This window comes from Telmatherina bonti (genome assembly GCF_933228915.1).
Source record: "Telmatherina bonti genome assembly, chromosome: 20".
NCBI classification, from domain to species: domain Eukaryota; kingdom Metazoa; phylum Chordata; class Actinopteri; order Atheriniformes; family Telmatherinidae; genus Telmatherina; species Telmatherina bonti.
Window position 1 is genome coordinate 19,895,727 of NC_136618.1, and position 24,094 is coordinate 19,919,820.

Genomic DNA, 24,094 nt, shown 5'->3' on the forward strand with positions numbered 1-24,094 from the left:
AGAGACTGTTCCTGCAGGAGTGGGAAATAAGTGATGAACAGTTATAATTTCTGTGGTTATAACAGCAGGCTTACTTCTTTTATGAATAAGGGTCCTTATGTAAGTTTTTATTTCTGAATGTTAGAAGAGCTGTTCTGAAATCTCTTGGCATGATTATTCTCATTATCATTGTTAGTTTGAAAAGAATATCCTTACCAATATTCAAAATATAAGCTTTTACATAACCTCAGTGATTACTTGGTTTTATCAGTGCTGCATCATGTAAGCTCAGTTTTATGAACTTATCCCTGCATTACATATAATTTGATCATGTTTAATGCTTCTCTTACTAGCGTTAAACGTGATCTCTTACTTGTCTTACTAAGCTGTGAAAAGTCCAAACTGATAATAGGGTGACAGTTTTTCTGTCTTAATGAATTTACTCATTGGTTGGGCAGGTCCCCTCTGGAGTTTGTCACACTGACCGACTACTTTGATCCATGAGTACTCAGCAGACAATCCAAAGGAACTTTACTTATAGTTTTTGTGATTGATCTTTCTCTTTTTCTATTTCAGATCCCTATTGAGGTGTCACAGATCAGCTCTGTCAATCACCCAGTAAAAGTGGGCCTGTCGGATGCCTTTGTGGTGGTCCACAAGATCCAACAAATACCCAGTGAGTCTGAAAAACTCATTTGTGGGTTAAATGCACAGGCACAATATTGTAGAAAAAAATGGATAAAGCCATTTGTCTTATGGACCATCTACTGCTGTAACCTCATGTGTCCGGCTCTGTGCTGCCTCTGAGTTCAGCCTCATGTGTTTGGCTTAAACTCTGACATCCCGTCTTCTGCTGCACTGTCATATGTCTCAGTGAGAAAGACTCCAGATCTGCCTCCTATTTGCTTTTGAGTTACTCCAATTAATGCCCCTTAAATTTGGAGCAAGTGCAAGTCGGGGGGGACTTCAAACTAATTTATCCCGTGTCAGCCTCTCTCCAGTTCTCATGGGCTCTGACTCAAAATCTACTACAGTAATGAGTTGTCAAATGTGATTTATTCAGCAATTTAAACTGTGTTTTGATCGCGTGGCTGAAACTTGAATAGATTTTATTTGTCAAAGTTAATATCTTAGAGCATGGTACTTCCTTTAAGTGTCATCTTTATGTTTCAGGGAGAAAATATTTAGATTTTCTTCTACATTTACATATGGTTAAACAAATCTCAGGAAAAGCAACATTTTGCAGTGGAAGAACTTTCTGTTGTTTTTTTGTTGTTGTTTTTTTTTTTAAATCTCTTCATAAAGCTGTCGGTACAGAAACATTTAAATCTGGAACTTGTTTGCAAAGTCTTCTTAGACTTAATAAACTAAGCTGTCTTTGATGCTTCTGACACAGCATGATGAAATTGGTTGCAGCTGCAGTTGCAGAGTGATGAAATCTTGTATAGACAAACTGAGACAGAGGTGTTGCGTTAGACATAAAAGAAATCTTGGCAAACCCATTTCTGCTCTGATATTTAATCTGAACGGATTACTGCTCCAACTCAGGAAACCAAAATATGCCCGAAAATATGAAACAGTTGCCATATAGGCTTTTCACATGCAAACAGATTGCAAATGGCTCGATATTCTCAACAGCATTTCTACCGAAGGAACAGGCTACTGTAAAAGCTGTCCAGGGCAGGTTTTATTAGCTATAGCAAACTTATTTTGCTAACTTTAAATGCATTCTTGATGAATTTGTTTGATGTTGGAAGTCAATTTCAATCCTGCATCACAAAAATTTTAGAGAAGACTGAGTTCAAGAAATTGTGCTGAAAGGTAGATGCTTACAACTACATAATGCATGTAAGCTTGTCCTACTTTCTGTTATTGTAGGATGTGTAGAGAGAGGTGAGACTCGAGTCAGCTACTTTTCATTCAGTCTTAGCAGTAAATAAAGCTAAACTGATTGCAGCACAAAACGGTTTACTTGAGCCTCCGCTGTGAAAGTATCCTGAGATTTTCTACTAGACCTGCTAACATTTGCTGCCTTCTGTAAAACAGAGAAATACAAGGTTTAAACTCACTGAAGCTTTTAGGTTTCTTTGCTTTATAAGACATGGTCCTTGTCCAAAAAGCCAGTGCTGATATCCACTCGCTGTGACGCAGTGCTGTAAAGCAAAGTGCAGTTGTCATGTGATGCTCCAGACTGGAACACAAAGTTGTTGAATGCAGTTTCTCGGCTCCGGCAAGCTGCAGGGCAATGATGGACCCAGAAATGTGCATAATGAATATCAGCATACTATCAAGATGAGCCAAAAACACAGTGTTTCATAACTAGAATCCTATGTAGCGTTGCTTTAAGGCTGGAATTAATGACTAGCAATTAGCTAGCTACAGCCAACAGCTAGTGGTTATGACAGATTCTGCTTGAGCAAATAAAAACATGCCACAGATGAGTTCATGTGTTCTTACATATTATTCTACATGGCAGAAGTAGTATACAGTAGATCTGCTAACTCTTTACTTTTTTTTCCCTAAAATTTAGACTTTCACAATATGTAGAGGATTTAAATATTTTTAATTGCAGGACTGTTGAGGCTCTGTTTAGTTTTTCAGTGCATATGCAGCTGGTGGGCTAGTCCAAGTGGTCCCGTGGGAAGCACTTTTGGGACTACATGTGTAAAGAAAACATACATAACTTTTAATGTTGATATTTAAACAAACAAATACACAACGGTTAGGCTTCAACAGTTACTGCCCCCTTCTTTATGAAGGAGGAGCATTTTCATGCTGCACCTGTCACTCCAACAGGCATGGCATGCATGCATCCTGCACTGCAGAGAGAAAAATCCCCTGTTTTTATAATTTAAAAAAAAAAAAAAAAGAGCTGTCATTACAACTTCTTCCTCCATATGATCACAGTTAATGTGTCATTTTAAGTGTCCCCTTGTGTCTGCAGTAAGAGGCCTAGAAAAGATGTGACACAAAGGTCAACTGATAAGCACAGCCTTAAATAAACATCTTATATTAGTTAAATGGTTGTGACTGAGTCTGTCGGGGCAAATTTAACAGGAGTTGTGGGATTCAGCTGCTTCCCAGCCTGCAGTTTATGCAAATATTACATTCATTCATTCATTCATTTTCCGAACCGCTTATTCCAATTCAGGGTCGCGGGGAAGCTGGAGCCTATCCCAGCCAGCTTTGGGCGACAGGCAGGGTACACCCTGGACAGCTCGCCAGTCCATCGCAGGCAAATATTACATGCAAGTAAAAAAAAAAAAAAAAAAGGCCTTAGCATTGATTTACTTCAGGTTAAATTCATCATCTTGATGAAAGAGGAATTTTGACTGATTTTTTAGATCTTGGTCATGCATTAACAGTATTTATTATTGGCCTTGTAAGAATATTAAGTCATAATCTTGACAGCGAAAAAATACGCTGAAAATGATGACTGCTGCAGGCTGCACAACGAAGAACTTCAATAAGTGTCTGGGCTGCCAATTATTACTTAGCAACCATGGAAACCAGAGGGCATTATTCAACTGGCTGTAGCTGTGCTGGAGTTTAAAAGCTTAAATGAAACATTTTATACAAGCTCCAGGCTGATCATGCCACATCTCAGCCAGTTAAGACAGAGATGAGAGGAAAATTTGTGAGTGTCCTGTGGCCAGGTTGAGTAATTAACAGGTCAGGTACGAGTACACGAGAAGTCTAACTTTGATATATTTTCCCTAATGCTCAATTTTACTTTATCAGTCAGAGTAGGCGATATTTAAAACCAAGCCAAAATCACCTCTGCCTTTTTTGGATATCTGGATTCACAGAAAGACATCAAAAAATGAGCTGCTAATTTTATGTGGTTTATACTTAAATCATTGATAAATGCTCAGTAAAATGTTTTTAAATAAAGTTTTATTGTTTTTATTTCCTGTACAAACATCCATGCTGTTTTATGATTAAACTATGCTATCATCTTTATTATGATTAAGTGTCTTATCTACATTTTGTCATGCAATATGGTTAAATTAGCATTAAGCAGCAGCCAGTTCTTGCATGCAACATCCATTTATTGCATTTTAATCAAAGAGGTATGCTAACAGATTTATCTTTTAATTTGGGGCTTAATATAGTGAGACTTCCCATTACTATGTCTGGATATGTGAAGATGTTTTAATTGAACCTTGTGTTTGCAGTTGATGATGCAGACACTTTCAGAAAAGGTAAATTAATGCTCATTAAGTTTAGTTTATGCTGTGACTGAGACCTTGTTATGATTGCCCTGATTTATAGCTTAATCAGAGGCCGTCAGGGCTGTACAGTCTGCCCACACATCAGCAGCTTTGCGCTGGGGAAGTGACCTTCCTCTGGCCCTGACCGTGTCATTAGGTACCTGATAATCCCTTTGCTATGAGCAAGGGGAAGTCAGACACCAGGGGACCAGAGGAGGTAAAGGAAAAGGTGGTCTGATTGTCAGGTTTAACTGGGTTTGCTCACATCTGTTGCTTTGATCAGTCCACTTGTGTGTAATCAAACTAAACAGGTCTGCAGGGAAGTAATGTCCTATCACATGAGAATGCTTAGCATGCCCAGAGTAAAAATCTGTTAAAATAGTGAAGTAAAAAGAAGCTAAAACAAATTCACAGTACTGGAGGATTTCCTCTGCTCCTGTGTTATATGAATCAGAAGTGAATTTATCTGCATGCAGCAACAACTGTCTGCTGATAGGCATAAAATGTGAAGAATTGTGCCACGCAAAACATCAGCATTTCTTCTTTTCATGGACTGATTATGCAAGGTTTTCTGTGCCTTCTTATTTTACTTTCCTTTTAAGTTCCAACCTACATTTTACCACTGTTGTATTGTTGTGTTATGCTTTGGTGTTGTGTAAATGAGTTTCCTATTCAAATACAGTGTGAATATAAATTTGAAAAAAAGCACATTGAGCAGATATAAAAGAACAATTTAACATTTTAGGAAAGTCAGTAAAGGGGTTCAAATCAAACCTTCAGTTCATTTCCCACATTAATGGCCAAATGATTACATCATGGCATGGAATAAGAAGAGTGAGAGCACATGGAGACAAGAAAACAGCTTTAAGCAGCAATAGTTTAGTTCCCTTTGCTGTGCAAGCTGTTACTATGGTTACAGTGATGCACATATTTTTTGGAAATGGAGATTTTAAAGATGACCTTGTTATTAATTACAATAGTGACACTTGTGTTTAATTTTTAGAGTGTTAAACGTTATGTGTAGGAATGCCATTAAAGTTATAGGCAGTGTGGAAGCGCCTTAAAGGCACACGTGTGTAAAACTTGCTGACTTACAGTGGTAAAGATGGATATACCGTCATGGAAAATAATATTTGACCATCCTTGTTTAACAAAATTGCATGTTCATTTTTAATGCCTGCTAAAACTAAAAGTACATTTATTTGGATAACATGGGTGGGTTAATAATGTTTTTTTTCCACAACTGTAGAAATCATTTCAAATGTCAAGCACAATTATGAATGGACGGTGGCTGTCAGTGATCAAAATTCTTCTAGACTTAAATATGTTTTAATCTTGTGTGTGTAAGCTGCAGTGATGATTTCATGATTGTGTTACAGGTAACTACTTCCAAAGTGTGTACACAAGTGTTGTCTTCTTCTATGTTCTCTTTTGAGGTGTTACTTATGCTTTTGAGGTTATACTTATGGACTGACACCTATCAAACCGAGCAGTTTTAAAGCTCAGAGGTTTTAATTTCACACACAGTTGTTTGTCTTTTCAGAGGCATCATAGTAAAAAACAAAAGTGTTACAATATGGCAGCTTCCATGTAAGGGGGACGCATGGAAAGACAATGGCTCATTCTTAGAGAATTAAATCATAACAGTTGTTTAAGTAAAGTGATTAGATAGCAATAGAAACACCATTTTTATTGATAGATTACATTTTTCTTCCTAACCTTTGATTTTGTTTCGCACTACACCTAGTTCAGAAACACTTCAGAAAATCAGAAAATCACAAAAATTTATTTAGTGCTGGATTATTATTAGATCATTTAACTTTTTATGCATTGGATGGATTTTACGTGGATTTTTTTTTTTTTTTTGTCCCTGTTTCATGGCAGCAAAGATGCATAGCCAGCAAAAGGAAGTGGCACAATCTAAACTACCCAGGATGCAGTGTGAGTCTGTGATGTATCTAATCATTTGCTCCATCTTACCCTGCCTGATGACTCGCTGTTATAGATGACTGAGAGGGCAGCCTTTCAACGGGGTCAGATTGATATCATGTCCCAGGGGAAATAGCTCCCTTCCATTACAAAATCATGGACTGACACTTTGGGCACAAAAAGAGTGGAGAAATGCTGTGGCAGCATTTTGTATGACCTGATTCTGCCTCCTGCTGTTTTTCCTCTTGCTTTTGGGACCACTTGTCCCAGTTTTTATCTTAGGGTGTAGGATTTGCATTGTTGTCGTCACACTCTAACTCTTTCTCCTCCTTCACAATTGTAGACGTGAGGCGAAGGACAATCTATGAGTACCACCGCGTGGAGCTGACAAAGACAAGGATCACCAATTCTACAGCGGTGGAAATGATGCCTTTACCCAGTAAGAAGACCTTTTTTGTTACAGCTTTTGGTTCAGTCTGTTGAAGCCCCTGTATTGATTCCTTATTATTGTCAACTTGCACCTAGACCCCTTCAGTAGCTAATAGACTATTGATTACGTAGATGGTTTGACCTGTCTTGACCCTTTTCATTTGCAGCCTGTCTCCAGTTCACCAGCTGTAGCGACTGCATCTCCTCACAGATCAACTTCAACTGCAGTTGGTGCCATCGGCTCAACAGGTTGGACTGAAGGACATCTTTTACTTTCCTCTACATGCTACTATTCAATCCTAGACATTTCTTACTGTTTAGTTCTCCATATAAAAACTGAACCCATTTAATTATAGCAAGATGAAAAAATATTCTCCTTTTATAATGGAAAGGGTATTTTGTTTGTTTAAAACAAAAAAGAAATTAAAACAAATGCAAATATTTTTAAATAATTTTTATTTATTAAAGACATACTACAGAGCTTTTTTTTCCATTTTTCCCATCACTCGCCCCCTGTAAACGGCTAACTCAGCATCCATCTTGCATCCCACCTGTCCTGTTAGCGCTCTCCGGCCAGCAAAAGAGGATCTAACAATGGCTTTTGTTTTATCCCTTTCTCTCTTTTAATCTTCTTGCGTTTCCTTGCTGAATCATTGCGTGTTCAAAACAGCCAGTGTGTTTTTCTAGCATGAAGAAAAACTTGTTGTATAGTGCAGTTTCTCAGCCTCGGACGCTGCTGGACAGCAGCCTCTCCAGAAGTGCACATAATAGATGTGACTGTGCCTTCTAACATGTTGGAACTCTGAGTTTTAACGTCAGATGGTGACGTAAAGCATCTTTAATAGTTAATAATGCAAAACTAGCAGATTCAAATTTTGTGTGTAGATAATGATATAATCTTTATAAGTCTAGATTAGCTTGATATAATAAAAAATATCTGAGGGAACATCTTACCATTAGCCAGGTTAAATAATTAGTAAATTATGAATTTGAGGATTTTATAATCTTCATAATATCATTTCAATAATAAACTTACAAAAAAAAACGATTACTGCAAAACAAAGTTAGGCTCCTCCATCTTATCTTGGTGAAACAGGTATATGGGGAAAAGAATGGGATGAAATAGGATCCCAAAATCTGAATTCTGGTGGAGGATGAGCACAGTTAAGTGATGGCTGAGACTTCTGATTAGACCCGTCAGCCATTGGGGAAATTCGGGAATAATTATGAAGCAGGTTATGCTCAAGACATTCTAAAGGAAGAAAGACAAGACAGGCTTAAAGAAGAAGTTTCACACTGTGTGGCTCAAAAAGTAGCCAATCAGTGGATAAAAGTCTCTGTACAGAAAAAAAAACAAGGCTAAAAGAATACATAGAGTAGCTTGGGTTGACATGATTTTACATTGAAAAACTCAGCAAGAGTTCAGGAATATCACAGTCTGTGAACACCACTCTTCAATGACTCCACAAGCTCCTTTTTGGAAATCATGAATGCTGTGTTTAAAGCTGAAAAGGAGATGGAACCTGTGGCTTGTTTTCACCACCGTTTAAGAAATAGCATGTACTAGGTGCATTTGTTCATTTGTTCATGTTTTCATGGTTAAGTCCTCTTTAATTTATTCAGAGTGCCAAACTACATTCTGCAGGCGTTACAGCTGCATGGATTTGATGTGAGAGAGTCACAATGCTAATGTTAGATTTATTTCAGACCAGTAAGACACTGGGAATAGTAGGGGAATTATTTTAAAAAAAAAAAAAAAAAAAACACCACAAAAGAGGATCTGCACAGCTGAAAATCTACATCAGGCTAAACATGCATCTGAAGTTTTTGCAGTAGTTTAAACAAAAAAAGAAGAAAAAAAAAAAACGAGAGCTACTGCACAGAAATAAAACAATCCCATAATTTTTCAAAATCTGACTTATGCAGCTTCCACTTCAATCTAAATGAAGTTTTGTTGGGGAAAGCAGTCGTATTTAGATACGACGGCAGCTCAGACATTCACCCAGCTCGCACCTGTTCTACAACGCTTTGCTGTTAATCTGTTTTGTCGTCCTGCCCTTCAAATAAAAGTAAATATTTGAGCTGCTGAGGAAGTGCTGGTGTTCCTCCCCAGAGTTTCCTGGCAAGTGAAACGTGAGCTGTGGAGGATTTTGTTTTCTTTTGTCAGATAGAGGAATCTGAATTTAAACACATAGGAGCAACACCATCAATTATAAAGCGATTTTAGCTTCATCATCCCAAGTTTAATGTCTACTGGAATGTCAGCAGATGTTTGCTGTCTTGATTTACTGAGGTTGTTTTCAGTGTATTCAGTCCAGCTCACAAAGCCACCATTACTTCTTCTGTTGATGCTGCATTTTGAATAACATATGCATCCAATGTTAATTCACCACTTTTATATTTTGCAGTCATCCATATTTCAGATTAATGTGACTGACTAGAGCAGTGTCCATCATCTGTGCTCTGTCTGTTTGAATTCGTTATTAAGGACTTGCAAAGAGCTTTAGATTTGACATCCTGCCTGCTTGCATCTTGAATCCAGTTGCTTTTGACAGAGACAAACTAATTTACAGCTCAGCAACATGAAAAAAGTGTTTTCCCATTCAGCAATTTATGACCACTGTGGAGCACCTCGGTGCACCTGTGGCAGTGCTCTCATTAAGCAGCATTTTAATTAGCTTTCTGACTGTGTTAATATCTGACTGTTCAGCAGTCGTTGTCTCCCCCCCCCTGCCCTTTGTATCCTTCAGCCACTTCCTTTTGAACAAGGCAAACATGTTTTTCGCACACATTAATTAAAAACCTTTACAGCCTTACTGGCTGCAGGGTCAATAAAAGACAGTGGCGTTTTAAGAGAACAGCTCTAATGAACTTCTGTCAGTCTGAAACGATGGCAAGGTCAGAGTGCAGCACCTCTTTCATGCAAAGTTACAAGCTGAATCAGTTTGTTGTGGGTGATGTAAGCAGATGAGGCTGAAGGTTATGAACATAACAGACACTGCAGTGGGCCATAAGTGTCAGAGCTTCTGAATGCTGATGCGTTTGGTGGACATGCAGGGATTTGTTTACCAAAAAAAACAAAAAAACACAGCTGTTGCATTGCAGAAATGACTGCTGGAGAGTGGTGAATTTTAATATGCTCTGGTGTCAAAGTGAAATGTTTTATGTTAAGTGACAACGAACAGACGCACCAGTTTGTTTTAAGCACAACAGTATCAGACACATCATGTAGATCTAGAAACAGGGATTAAAATAAAGACCTTATTAGACACAGTATGCTGTTTTAGCAAAATTAGCAAGAGTAGCTAAATACAGCACTTGTTCAGTTGAAATACTGTATGGTTTCACAGTTTTATTATCACCAAAGCCTCAATTTATGAACATGTTTCTTTTAGATCATGAGACGAGTTTAAGCCAGTTAGCTCCTAAAAACCTCTTTTTGTGAGTTTGTCCACAAAACCATCACCTGAGGGAAGATCATCCAGTTCGACTTGTACACGTGCAAACAGTCAAATGTACTGAAAAACAACTGAATCTTCATTGACTTGGTAAAGTGCACAAAACAAATTCACAAAACAGTTGTAAACATGTCGTAAACATTAAAGGCAAAGTGGGAGATCCTGGAAAAACACTTTGAGCGAGCGACATTTTAAAAATACACAATTCAAAAGTCCAGACCAATTTCTTCAGGATTTTTAGTCCAGGCTGTAAAAACTAAGTTAAGGTCATGCAAAGATTAATCTGTGGAATTAATATGTTATTTTTTTAAATGCATAAACAATAAAGTTATTACTCGCACCATGTTAAAACCCAATTTGGCAAAATCTCTGCGAGAGATGCTGATTTTTGGCATACGGATTCTTTGTCACAACTATGAAGATAATCCACCAAAAATAACTTTATCCTCCCTATTTAAAAAGATACTGACAAATCTGCCTTACATTTAGAGGACGATGGTCCAAACTAATCAAGCTCTGGCTCTCAAATTGTTGCTTTTCGTCACCCTCTTAAAATAATGTTAAGTTTTTTTTTTCAAGGTTTTCTAAAAACACACAAAAAAAAAAAACCTCAAGCAGGTATTTACAAGAAACCAATCTTTTATGTTTTTAGAGAAACTGTTTTAAAATGTATTTAGGCTATTATTTTAAGAGGGTGATGCTTTGTAAGTGCAGGCCTCTGAGAGCGCACAATTTGTGCACAAATTGGCTCACACAGAGGTGTTGAGGGGGGAGGGACAAATAGCAGTTGAGTTTAATAGGTATATCTTCATCCAGTTGTTTACAACGGGATGGTTAAAGCGTTAAGATGGTGTTTTTCCTGTCTGTTCCACAGATAACCAAACGTGTTTGTTTTGTTAGAGCATTGAATTAATAGACTGCTATCGAGGTTTGAAAGGGGATTTTAAGCAATACAGTAAAAGAAAAAAATGCTGCCAGTTTTATGAAGATGTTTTCTTAATTTCCAGGAGACTCACGTGTTTTTGAATGAGCTGCAGTGTGTTAATTTTCCTGAAGATGTCCCACTTACATTGTCATGAAAAAAACCCAGTTCATACTGCACCAAAAAACTGAAGTTTTAGACCCATTATTTTCTCTAACTGTTGTATTACAATGTTGTTTGCATAACCAGATCAAGTACAGCTTTATGCCAAGCAAATATAAAAGAATTTACCCCATGTCACATCTATTCTCTACTTAAATGATGCATTCAGTGAGTTAGTTGGATTACATAAGAGAAAATCCACAATAATGAAGTTTGATTTTCGCCCTGAAACTTAAGTAATTTACAGCAGTCTTGCAAATGTTGATATTCATATTTTGCTAGCTTATCAGCTACACAGATGGGGATGCTTGCTTCTGGAATGACTGCCAGAATCATCTCTGCATGCTTTTGTGAACGAGGAGCCTGCTGAGCTGCAAAATATTCAGAAGCAAAGTCTGCTTATATTGCAGTCAGCAGCTGGAAGTCTTAAAAGCCCGAGTACTTTGTTCATCTGTCCAGACTTTGTTGCTACACAGAACTCACATACAGCTTTTTTATTTTCTGAATGCTCACCTGTTATGTTGATATAAGTTGACTGAATAAAATGTGCTAAAAAGGCCAGTTTGCAATGAATATTCCACCATGAATAAATAAATATGGCTGACAAGGACTGTTGCCGTAAGTGAAAGCTGGATATGAATCTGCTGCTCTTAACAGTCATAAACTGTCTAGAGTGAAGATGTCTGACATGCTTTCAAGTATAAAATTAGACAGATGCTAAAAAAGAAATGATCAAGTTCTGATTTCACTGGTTTCACCCACTGGTTTTTGAGGTGACTGGCATTTGAAAAAGAACTGAACCATTGAATCAGGTTAGCATATTTTACTACATGGATACCCACTCTTTAAAAAAATCCTTAAATGTATTACACTACCAGTAACACTGGATCTACTTAATAAGCTTTTGATTAGATTTTTTTACACCATTTTCTTCAGAGCAACATGATAATGTTGGTTGGTCTGAATTCCTACCTTAGTTGACATTTGCTAAGAAGTGACTGCAGTGTTAATTGGTCAGTGAAAAGAAAGAATGGGCCACCTGCTTGTACCCGGGTGGATTTCTTTTTGTTACGCAGACAAAAACCAAAAAGGATATTCACAAAGTTCAGTTTCAACAGGTGAATCTTACACTTGTTTTTCCATGATAAATATGGTATGGAAATCTTAACCTCTCTTATTAGAGGTTGTTAGTTTTTTTATCTTTATTCTATAAATGTTGTGCATATTAAACCATTCAACTATTGAGCTACTTATCTATTTTATTTTTCACTGATTTATTTTCAGAGCATTAAGTAATCGTTCATTTTTGGATCTGCAGTATTTTGAATATTTTTTTTCCAGAATGTTGTCCCTCGATTCATATCTGGTATTATCTAATTATGTGCGTTTGAAGATGCTTTGATTGTGTTGTTGGCAGGATGCAGAACAGGTTTTAAAGAGACTATCAGAGCACACACTTATGGTGGTTTTATTTATTTTCCGGTAAACTATGGTCCAGAAACAGACTCATGTTTCTTGATTTATTGAAAGACTCGTCTCTGCAGAGAAGTGAGAAGAATTTTGCCTATTTTTCTTTTGAAATCAGCTTTGTTACACATCAGTCATAATATACATACTGAAACATAAAACAGAAACACAGGCCATTTGTTTTTGTCACAGGCCAACAAACTCACTTTTCTTTTAACAGAAAATAAATAAATAAATTGTTGCAGATGCAATCTGATTCTATACTGCACTTGATGCTGGTAATTTTTCCACATAACAGCTGGACTTGGCAAATTTTAAAACCTATAAAGAGTCTAAATGTGAAGGAGCAGCAATAACTTTATACAACTCTAATATGGATGCAGTAAAGACAACAATAAACAACGAAGCGGATCAATAACATACTATTCATCTCAGTAAAATAAATACAGATGAAGGATTTTATCTGCTAAAGAGTTTAAATAAAAGACTTTTAACCTTTTCATGACTACTGGATGGTGATGAAGGTTACTACAGGATATCTATGTCTCTAAATGAAGACACTTGATGACTTTTAACCATGCAAAGACGACCGCATGTCTTCCATGAACGAGTGGCACTAAAATAATTGAAATAACAGTCTAGCCATCCTACTGTTTGAAAACGTGAACAGAAATATTCTCCCTACTGGGCTCATTTATATTCAAATGAAACATTTCAACCCATTTCTAATTAACAGCACTGTGGCCCATTGAAGCCAGAAGGCAACTGGATGGGATGGATGCTACTTTGAAGAAACAAAACACAAACTCCCTTCAGGGACATTTAGTCCAGACCTGCTTCGATACATTGCGCCTCACTCTGCTTCCTTCTCAGTGTCTCGGGGGGGTGAGGAGATGAGGGAAAGTGGAGGATTAAACGGAGGAATCTGTCTCGCCTGATGGAACAGATGGGCCGGGGGGGGGGGGGGGGGAGTGGAGGGCAAAAAAGAAATGGGATGATTAGAAAGGTAGAAAGATGAAAATGAACTTCTTCTCATACATCCATTGTCATAACAATATGCTTATTAAAGAATCTGGGGCCCTCTGGAGACTCTTCTGGACTACGTTGCCCTTACAGCACAGATACCACACTTTAAACCACAGCTTCGCATTGTGGGTCTCTCATGGAGTTTTGTTTTTTTTTTTTACTTGTATGGATTTTTCTACACCTCGTGCCGCTAATGGTTTTCACCTCAAGTTACTGTCATTTGACATAACACAGTGTGAGTGGGTTGACTGCATTGCATACTAACTATTCCTTACAGACTGTGAGCCAAGACCAACAGAAAGATGGTGATTTATAACATTTAGGCTTGACAGACCCTCACATACAGCTGACTCAGCAGGACTCTTACCTCAAGTCCCCATGACCCCTTAAACTCCTCTTTCTTGTAAATCCCACATCTTTGTAAAGGCCAAAACTGCTCCCTTTCTTGTATCCAGACTGGAATCAGGCTATAAAAACCAATAAATGTGTTAACCCATTAGTGCCTGAATTTATTTACACTTATACAGAAGCCAAATAAATACAGAAAAAATTAAAGGACACTTACAACAAAATAATTTGGTCTTTACATCTTACCAGGACAGTTTTGTACCTATATTACAATCCTTCACAGACTGGTCTTCATCATTTTGGTGCTCTTATGCACTTTTTATTATCTGTAGAAATAACTAGAATGAGAGTGATGACTGCTTTGACTCTTTCCTCTGCTGTCAGATGTTCCAGTGGCTTTGACCGCCATCGGCAGGACTGGGTGGATAACAGCTGCCCAGATGAAGTGAGTGTTCCAAAAATAATGATTTGACCTTTTTCAAATGTTTCCTGATCTTGCTAATAGCACAAAAAAAGAAAAAAACATTAGTGTTTGTGTGTGTGTGTGTGTGTGTGTGTGTGTGTGTGTGTGTGTGTGTCTGTCTGTTTGGGGATGCACAGATGATGGATGCTCTTTGGCTGCGATGCACTGGGAAAAATCCATCACATGCTCAGATGCACATTTTTCTCATTTTAGACTTCTTCTTCTTCTTTCTTCTTTCAGACCAAGGACAAGATGTGTGACATAGTGGACACTACACACCCACACCACTTCACCACCACTATCATTCCTAAAACAACATCAAGGAATAAAGAGGCCACTGCAGGAAGAGACTCAACCTCCACCTCTCATCTTCCCACCAGCATCCCCACTGAAGGTAAAGCCATAAACAGAGCTGGAACCAGGTCTTGTTACAAAACGTCCTGACGTCCAGAGCTTTACTTCAACTAGTGATGGATGCTGTGTTTAGCATATGAGTTCAGTGAGCAGCATTTGCTGGAGCAGTTCCCTGTTGGTATTGATGTGTTTCCTCTTTTAGAACCAGACACTTGTCTTGTTCAGAGAAACTGTGAATATATGCTGTAACTTTCCACTTAAGCTAGAATAATAATTCCTGACAGCATGCAGTAGCAGCAGGCGCAGCAGATGTTTTTGTACCATCTTTTCAACAAAGCCGATTCAGTGAGGGCAAAGCATTGGTCCAAAGCAGAAACATCCATACTAAACTGTGAAACTCCCATTTAACTTTGCCAGTTCATAACCTGTCATTCCTAAAAAAAAAAAATCCTGTAATTATATATCTTTAACATTTTAAAGGTATACAAATCTTTTTTTTTTTTTTAAATTAAATTAGGCAGGGAGTTGGCATTTGTGCTAGTCTTCTTCTGTGGTGGTTTCAAAGTCAAAGCCAGGGTTATATGAAGTGGGTTCAGGTGCTTTAGAGTTTAGTTAAATGGTCTTAATCTTATCCAGAAACTAAGTTTTCTTTATGCTGCTCCTTCTTTATCTCCTGTATGATTATTCTACGCTTTCTAATCGTGTCAGAATGAAACAGTACATCAGTTTTACAGCTGAGAAAGTATCTAGCTGTCTTATGTTATGCATTCATGAAAACATTAGGTCTACATATTCTTGTAAGTACAGAAGGACAGTCATTTTAAAAGATCCTCTGAAGACAAAAAGAACAAGAGACAGCTAGTGGTGAAGATCAAACTGTATGGTTCATTATACAAAATTAGTCTGATTGCTTTATTAGCACCTCATTAGCCTCACACTGCTAATTTGACTGATATAAATCTGGCACAACATCAGAAACAAGCCAGCATCCTAAAAGAGCAAATAAAGTATGCTAGTCCAAATCTGAGTACTTACAAAATCTTGGCAAGATGGCGACTGTTACTATAACAACAGGAAGTATGGAAGGGAATCAGTAAAAAACCATGTTTTACACAATGTGGACATTTATAATGAGCGTGTGCACTGTAAACCGCTGTGAAGCGCAGATACATGCAGTTCATCTAGAATATTCATAGTCAATAAACTGATTTCAGAGTATTATTTACCGCTTTTTTTCTAAAACGTGAACAGTCTCAGAAGTTAGCTGATTATTTTTATCCATTCTGAAAATTTGAGATTCCAAAAAATTTAAAATATTTCAAAAATGGATTCAAGCTCACCTTTAAACATAAATAGAAAACGTCAAGAGAGACTAAATATACTACAGTATATTTATACAGGCATAATACACAAACAAAAAAGGTAAATAGAAAAATACCTAATTAATATTTATTTTCAATATGTGTAGCATAAATATAAAATCAGTGTCAAGTATTTATCTGAAATATTTCATTCAAGTATAGTTTATTAAATATATGAAAGTTTGCATTTCGGAAATGGAGTCATTTACAATTAATGCATAGTTAAAGCTGTCATACACATTTACGCATACTGTATTTATGTGTTGAGGGTTTTTTGTCATTTTTTTAATACACAACATTCTCACAGTGTAATCCAGTAGATATACATAAAATATTTAATGTAAAGTTGCCTTTATTTTCCTCAAGTTGTGTACAAAAAACAAAAAATCAAATTAGCCATGATTCTTTGCTATTTTGCTATCATTTATTCAGTAAGGGGTTCATGAGAACCAGCGGGAGACCACCAACCAACACAGCAGCATTATCTCACTTATTTAATGTAAATCCTCTGAAAAAAGCTGACGCCATTCTTTTTCTTATGAAAGGAAAACAGTCAAGGTGGCCTCTGAAGTTTGTTTACTTTAATTTCTCCATCTACAGAGATGCCAGAGATTTGCTGAAGTTACTCCACTAATTTCCATCACATTTTCTTTTTTTATGAGCTTTGAAGCATTTATTTCAGTAAACAGGCTGTTTAATTTAATCCATTCCAGATGTGCTTGTCTTGATCCAAAATAATAGGAAGGGCCTACTTCCCCGTGTTACCACATGTCAACACACAGACCCCTCTGTAGGATCAAAACTAAAGGCAGACATGGTGTTTATTATAATGTACTTTCTTGTGTTTTCCCATTTGGGTTACTTGTGTGTGACAGCTATTATGCACAAAGACCTCAGGGCCATCATTTAATACCTTATCAGCCTTTTTAACTATTTTACTGCATATTTCTAAGACCATAAGGAGCCATGAATTAAGTTTCGGATGGTTACCCTGCAGCACATACTGCAAGTTAACCTTTTAGTGGTTCGTTTGTATTTTACTACCCGAGTTACTTTGCTGCTCTTTTGTCCATTTGTTGTATTAATTTTCCATGAAATGTTGAGAGTTTAGGCTTTTTTTTAAGTTAAGGCTTTTTTTTTTTTTTTTCGAACTAAACAAAAGGACTTTTAAAGGAACAAATATTGGTTACATCAAACAACAAATAAAAAAGATAAGCTTCTTAAGTTCGAAAAAGGGTTTTGGAAGAAGTTGAGCACTTATCTAGTCCAAAACCCCCTTATCAATGACACTGTCAAATTTTCACAGCATGAAAAATGTAGTAATACACATTAAATTCCGTTACAATGAAACCTAAACAGCATACAGTCGTAATTCACACAATAAATCATCGAATTCAACATACATTGCTTTTAAAAAATGACCCTATTTGCCTTATAACTTTTAATTTTCTCATGTTTTGTCATTTGTTTAAATTTTCCTATTGATTGACATGATTTTATTTCTTTACTGCAGCTATTCCAGAGCTGAACTCCTCCTGTAGAAACACAATGGAGTTTAGCTTTTGTTCTCACAGCTGGTTTTTTGAAAATGGATGTTCCTCTCAGGCCAAATGTACTCTCTCTTAATTGGAAGCACTTTTGGAAGCTGCTGAGTAATTGATCATTTTTGACTTTGTACATAATTTGAAGTATCTTAAATTTTAATAGGTCCTCAAATTTCAATACTTTCAATTTAATTTTTTTTAAAAAAGAGAATTTGTTGGTTCTGTGTAGATGGAATTTGTTATGATTGTTATAGCTTTTTTTTTTTTTTTAAGAAGCCATTGAAGGCTTTAAGCCATCATATCTGGATTACAATTCTTTTTTTTTTTTCTTTTTTTTTGTACCAGAAAGTATTTATTTTCATCACTATCTTAGTAAGAGGTTGACCTTTTCCCAGTTACACCCACATAAATCATCTTGTGTGGCTGAGCTTTATGATTGACAGGTCATCACAGCTGGGGTGCGTGATGGGCTGCTGTGTGAAAACTGTCCAATCATGAAGGAAAACACAGCAAGGAGCCTTACAGTACGGAAAAAAACAGGGTGTGGTGAGAGGACAAACTGAGAATTAAAATGTGTGGTCTGTGGGTGTGTGATGGGATCTGTGTATAATAGGAGCTAAGAGGTCATGAGGTTGCAGTATGGTATTTGTATTTGTTATGGTTGAGCATCTGATACATACAGCGGATTAGTTTCTTCAGCCATCACCTGTCTTCTCAGCTGCAAGGGTCAAGGGTCAGGTGAGAGTGCAGGGTGGGTTGCTCAGGCACATGCTGGCAACCTGCAGCTGGACAAGAGTTTTTTTGAAAGGAAAAGAGACAAACAAGAGAGGAGAAATGGATGTGTGGGAGTTAGTATGTTTGTGTATGAGAGATGTTTGCGTTCATATGAGTGCTGGAAGACCAAGGCCCTTTATCGTTTCATATCCTTCTGCTTAATGGGCATAAAACTGGAAAAAAGTGTAATATTAGCACACAGTACAATGGTAAATACCTCTACAAACTCCAGCATCACAAGTGAGAAAGGCTATGACCATTTGGATCTGCGAGTGGCCTGATCAAGCGCTCCCCAGAATTTTATCAAAATACTGCTGAAAGATACACGTTTAAGTCATTTTTAGATGTGCTGGTCTGACTTTTACACATTTGGGGGCTGTTATATGACCATCTGTGGTTTCAAATGTATCACATTTAGCTCTGAGGCACCTCTTAACCCTCTAAAACAATAAAGCCACATGGTGCCATAGGTTTTACTAGGAAGCTTATGTTGCACTTATAGTAACATGGTATAAGGAGTGCAGCAGATTTAGTAGCAATACTTTAAATACTTTTAGTTATGTGGGGGTTCTTGTTGACTGCGTAGCCATCCTATTCAGGAAGCATTGTATTCCATTTCCTAAAATGAACTTAGGAAAATTGATATAGAAGTGTGCTGTGCTTTTGCCTTCCACCTCTCATGGTTTTCATTTCTCAAAGAAAAAACTATATATATTCTTGACTATCACTCTGGTGTGGAATCAACACAGATGCCACTTAAAGTACAGCATGTCTTCTATTATTTCACTTCAGACATAAACTGCTTTCTTTCTTTTTGAAGGTAGAAATTGGAAGTCTCTCTGAATTAAGACGTTCAAGGAAATATATCTGGTGGAAAATGTGGCAAATTTGCATAATGTGAATCCTATGGTGTCAGATACCGTTGGAAGAAGTGGGTCACACTACATTTCCATATTTCACATGTATAGTTAACCCCAGATGGATTTTATGCCTTGAATTATGGATGCTTACCCATTATATTCATGGCATTCATTTTTAATGAGTGCGGTAAAGGAGGATGGTTTCATTAATGAATAAAGCTTAATCTCATTTGGGAACTTCAGGGGGGTGTTTGTATTGTAAGAGCATCAAAAACAAACTACAAAGAGAAACACTGATTACCGCGCCTGACTCTCGTGGTTCTTTGTCTCTGCTTCTCTCTTCACAGATGATACCAAGATTGCGCTTCATCTCAGAGACAACCAGGGTAAGTTCCTGTCGTCTGCAGCATCGGCATCTGCTGACTGTAGCATGTGGCTGTTTTTAGTACACTGTCTGCTTCCTGTTTTCAGGTGATGGTTCTGGATTGTTTTTATGACTAGATTAGCTGACAGATTTCAGCAAGTGACCATGATGTTGATCTGTCCTCTGTTGGTCACAGCAATTAATTGCTGTGTCTGGGCTGATCAGGGCCGGATTCAAAGTGAACAGGCCTCTGGGCCCAGAGTGTCCCACGGGCCCCCCTTCCCCACCGCAACATTGTGAAAATTGTGAATGATGCAGTGTGAAATTACATTTCTATCATCCCTCAGCCGGTGGTACCAGTAGCAATACATTAGACACTGTTGTGTAACTATCTGGCTTTTATATACATTTTGTTTCATGTCTAAATTGCTGATGTATAACCTATGTGGGCCCCACTAGTCTCCAAACCTGTAAACCTGTGCCCATAAAGCCCATTGGATAATCCGGCCTTGGGGCTAATGTGAGGAAAAGCAACTTGTCAGTCCTTCAAGAACACCAGGAGGCTGTAATTACAAATCAGTAAAACAAAATAAGTTGTTTTTTCTGTTTTTTACTTTTTGTTTGTTTGTTTTTAACTTAATGAACGAAATGAAATAGAAGTCTTAAGCTCTGTTTTTTTATTTAATGCTGTGTTTTCTACCCTAGTAACAATGTCAAAAAATATAAGCTTGCAGACTGTAAATTGGGTTTCACCTTGTGGAGGAAGCGCTTCCTGTCTTTGTGTGATAACAGCATTTGCACGCTAATGCCAAAGTGTAACAGTTCCTTGGGGGGATCTTTGCTGATAAAATCCAAAAAGCCTATGTTTAATTAACAGGCAGGCGAAAGGAAAGGCAGACAGTCTGTGATACAGAACAAAACAGGTGGAAAGCAGGCAGTAAGAAAATGGCCATAAAGAAATCATCATAAAGGAAAACAGACACACACACTCACATTTCTCCCTGACCACCTAGAAAAATTAAAATGAAGCTTTTTAATCCTTTTTTTTTTTTTAAATGAAAATGTCTTTTTTTTCCCATTAAAATAATAAGATTTTTCTGAACCTTATTAAAAGGTCTTGCAACATCACTCAAATATTCAGAAAATGAAAACATTATGTTCAGAAATTATATGAAATTCAAAAAGCTTTTTTAATAAGTTAGAACAAAAGTAATTGAAAATTAAGCAGTTCGGATCCTTTGTGGATCTTTATATAAACATATATACATACATACATATATATATGTGTGTATATATATATATATATATATATATATATATATATATATATATATATATATATATATATATATATGTATGTACATATATATGTACTTATGTCAGCGCCTGTCGCTGTATACATATATATATATATATATATATATATATATATATATATATATATATATATATATATATATATATATATATATAATTGACTGATTATCAGTCAATTGCTCTAGCCAGTGTGTTGTTTAAGGTTTTGGAGAGAATTTTACTTGACAGACTGTCCTTACATATATATATATATATATATATATATATATATATATATATATATATATATATATATTTTTTTTTTTTTTTTTTTTTTTTTTAAATATTATTTTATATATATATTATATAGTATATTTTATATATTTTATATATATATTATATAGTATATTTTATACTTTTATATATATATCTATATATATACATATACATATATATATATATATATATATATATATATATATATATATATATATATATATATATATATATATATATATATATAGAGAGAGAGAGAGAGAGAGAGAGAGATAGATAGATATATATATATATATAGATATATATATATAGATATATATATAAAAGTGTATATATATACATATAAAAGTCCCGGGTCACTTTCGGCGTCCTGAAACAGATTTAGTGTATTTTGCACTCTTCAGAAATGAATGCTGACATTCATGAGTGAGGTGAAGTCAAACCAAAATAGAGAGTAAGCTGATCGAAATAACAAAACTTTTAATTGCACAGTTGTAGTGCCTCAAGTGGGAAATTAATACATTTTTCTCAATGAAGCACTGTAGCATAATATGATGTGAGAATGGATTAGATAAATCAAATCCTCCCCAGAGTTGCCGTCTTCCATTTGATTATGGTATCTGACATATAATCAAAATAAACTTGCTTTACACAAACAGATTCAAAACAAGCACAAGACTGAGAAAATCAATGACTCCGTTGATTAGTCCGCGGATTTTGTGAAAAATGTTGTATCATAGTCATCATGAAATTTTTGGTATAAAATAATAACATCAGAATTACTGAAGGAAAAGACGAAAAATGAAAATAAAATAAAAATATGAGAAGTTACAGTCTTCTTGCTGCATAGATTTTATCAGTGTATCACCACCAACAGAAGTTTAGCCATTTGTAAAAGCTTTTTTGGTACAGAGCTCAGTATTTCTTTGGGTTTGGTTGCCAGATGTCTAAAACATCCTAACTCCTCAAATGACTTTGAAACTCCATTAGTTTGTAGAAATAGCTTTCTCAAATGTTTCATTTCCTGCTTGAGAGAAATTGGAAACCCGTGACTTCGATCACACTTTTCATTACACAAACGCTGCATGTTTCCCATCAGTTGAGCACTCTTATGTCAGCGCCTGTCGCTGTTATAGCACTGCATTTTTTTCTCTGCACCAAACCCTTTATCACCCCATACATGAGTGTAATTCCTTTCAAAGTTAAAAAGAACTGTGAGGAAAGCATAGGAGCACCTGGAAGACAATGTTCAGGTTATTACAGCAGCTCAACAGGAGCAAAGCCTTCGTTTTTTTTTTGCAGATGGATGCAAAGAAACAGAACAAGTCTGCTCAATTTGTGTTGCTAGTTTCCTGTAACTTATTAGCCAAAGAAGGAAAGAATTGTATTTTGTGTCATGGCCGTGGCACTAATGTAGAGTTGAAAAAGGAAAAAAAAATTGGCTGGGTTTCTGCAGCCATTATTTGTCCTCTAATGTATTTTACTGCTGTCTTAGAGCTCTGCTGTCCATTAGTGCTCATTCTGTCTCCTGAGTGAGGACAAAGCTTATGAGGACTGACTTCAATCTGCGTGTGTTTTTGTGATAGTAATACTCCGCTTTGTAAATGTTAGCTAAAGGGCTACTGTTAGCTGCAAAGTTTTTACTTTAAAAATAAACTGTTAATTCACTCTATTAAAAAAAAGATCTGAAATTAACATACATATTTGCTCTGCTTCTGAAAGTACATTTTAAACACTAATTTTTTAAGTGGTTAATGAATTTTCTTGAGTATAATGCAGCTGAATTATATGTATATGTACCTTTTTTGACGGCGGCCCCTGTATAGGGGGTAGCATGAAGAAGGAAGCACCAGTCCGAACATGTAGCAGACTGAAATCACAGAAAGACAGCCAGTCAATAAGCCTCTACCAAGCATTGGCAGCCAAACAAAACAGTTCAAACTCCAGTCAGTTATATGAGCATGTAACGTTAACATGGGAACATGTCTCCTGTATATCATTTGAAAATAGCTTCTGCTATTTTCTCTACTTCAAGGAAACCTCACAAACAAGGTGGCATATGAAAGCAGACTTCTGATTACAAAGATGCGTGAACCATCACTGTTTGACAAACTCTGCGAGCTAGCAGCCAGAGAGTAATGGACATCTGCTAATGCATGCTCCTATGACTCATCCTTTGCTTGAAATTAATCATGAAAGTCCTGATGGTTTCCATTAAGATGAAGTGGTTTTATAGTAAAGTACCTTTCTTATAATATAACATGTTTGAGTTTGCTTCTTTCTGGATCCTCAGTGTTTTTAAAGAGAATTTGGGGGTTTTACCTCAGATCTCCTTACAGACCTTTGATAGAGATGTCAATGATTAACATCGGCTGACGGGTTCCTATGATATTTACCTCGAATCACATCTGTAAAACTGCTCGGGTTCAAATTTGAGCTTCTATTTTTGCACAGCTACTCGTCAGATTTTACTTTACTTATTCCTAAATGAATTTGACTGCTATCTTCTGGTTTTCACTGCAAGAAATGTTGTTTTCTTTTAGAGAAGATTTAGCCATTACAAGTTCCTCTTGTGTTCCAGGTGGATTTTCTCTGATACAGTAACACATATTTTCGGTTTATTTTGTATGTCTTTGCTCTTATTTAAAAACAAGATTATCTATACAGCCCATGTAGTAAAAATATCTTTTATTAATTTTTGGTATGTTGTTTCAAACAGGAAGCAGTGCTAGTTTATTTTTTGCACAGTCAGACTCAGCCTGAGATATATTTGCTGAGATGTGAACTCCTGGCAAGATTTGCAACTATCCTGAATATTTTCCACTAGTGAATAATTTCTGTTGCTACAGAATTATGACATCTAAGACC

At 36.4% G+C, this 24,094-nt stretch overlaps 1 protein-coding gene across 1 annotated transcript in view; it reads left to right on the forward strand.

The window, feature by feature from the left end:
- plxdc2b (plexin domain containing 2b) overlaps positions 1 to 24,094 on the forward strand; it is a 91,874-nt gene that overhangs the window by 63,720 nt on the left and 4,060 nt on the right. Inside the window, exons 7-12 of the mRNA XM_079259524.1 lie at positions 556 to 655; positions 6,466 to 6,561; positions 6,719 to 6,800; positions 14,319 to 14,379; positions 14,638 to 14,791; positions 19,638 to 19,676. Coding sequence (XP_079115650.1) covers positions 556 to 655; positions 6,466 to 6,561; positions 6,719 to 6,800; positions 14,319 to 14,379; positions 14,638 to 14,791; positions 19,638 to 19,676 — 532 coding nt within the window. The remainder of the gene's footprint in view (positions 1 to 555; positions 656 to 6,465; positions 6,562 to 6,718; positions 6,801 to 14,318; positions 14,380 to 14,637; positions 14,792 to 19,637; positions 19,677 to 24,094) is intronic.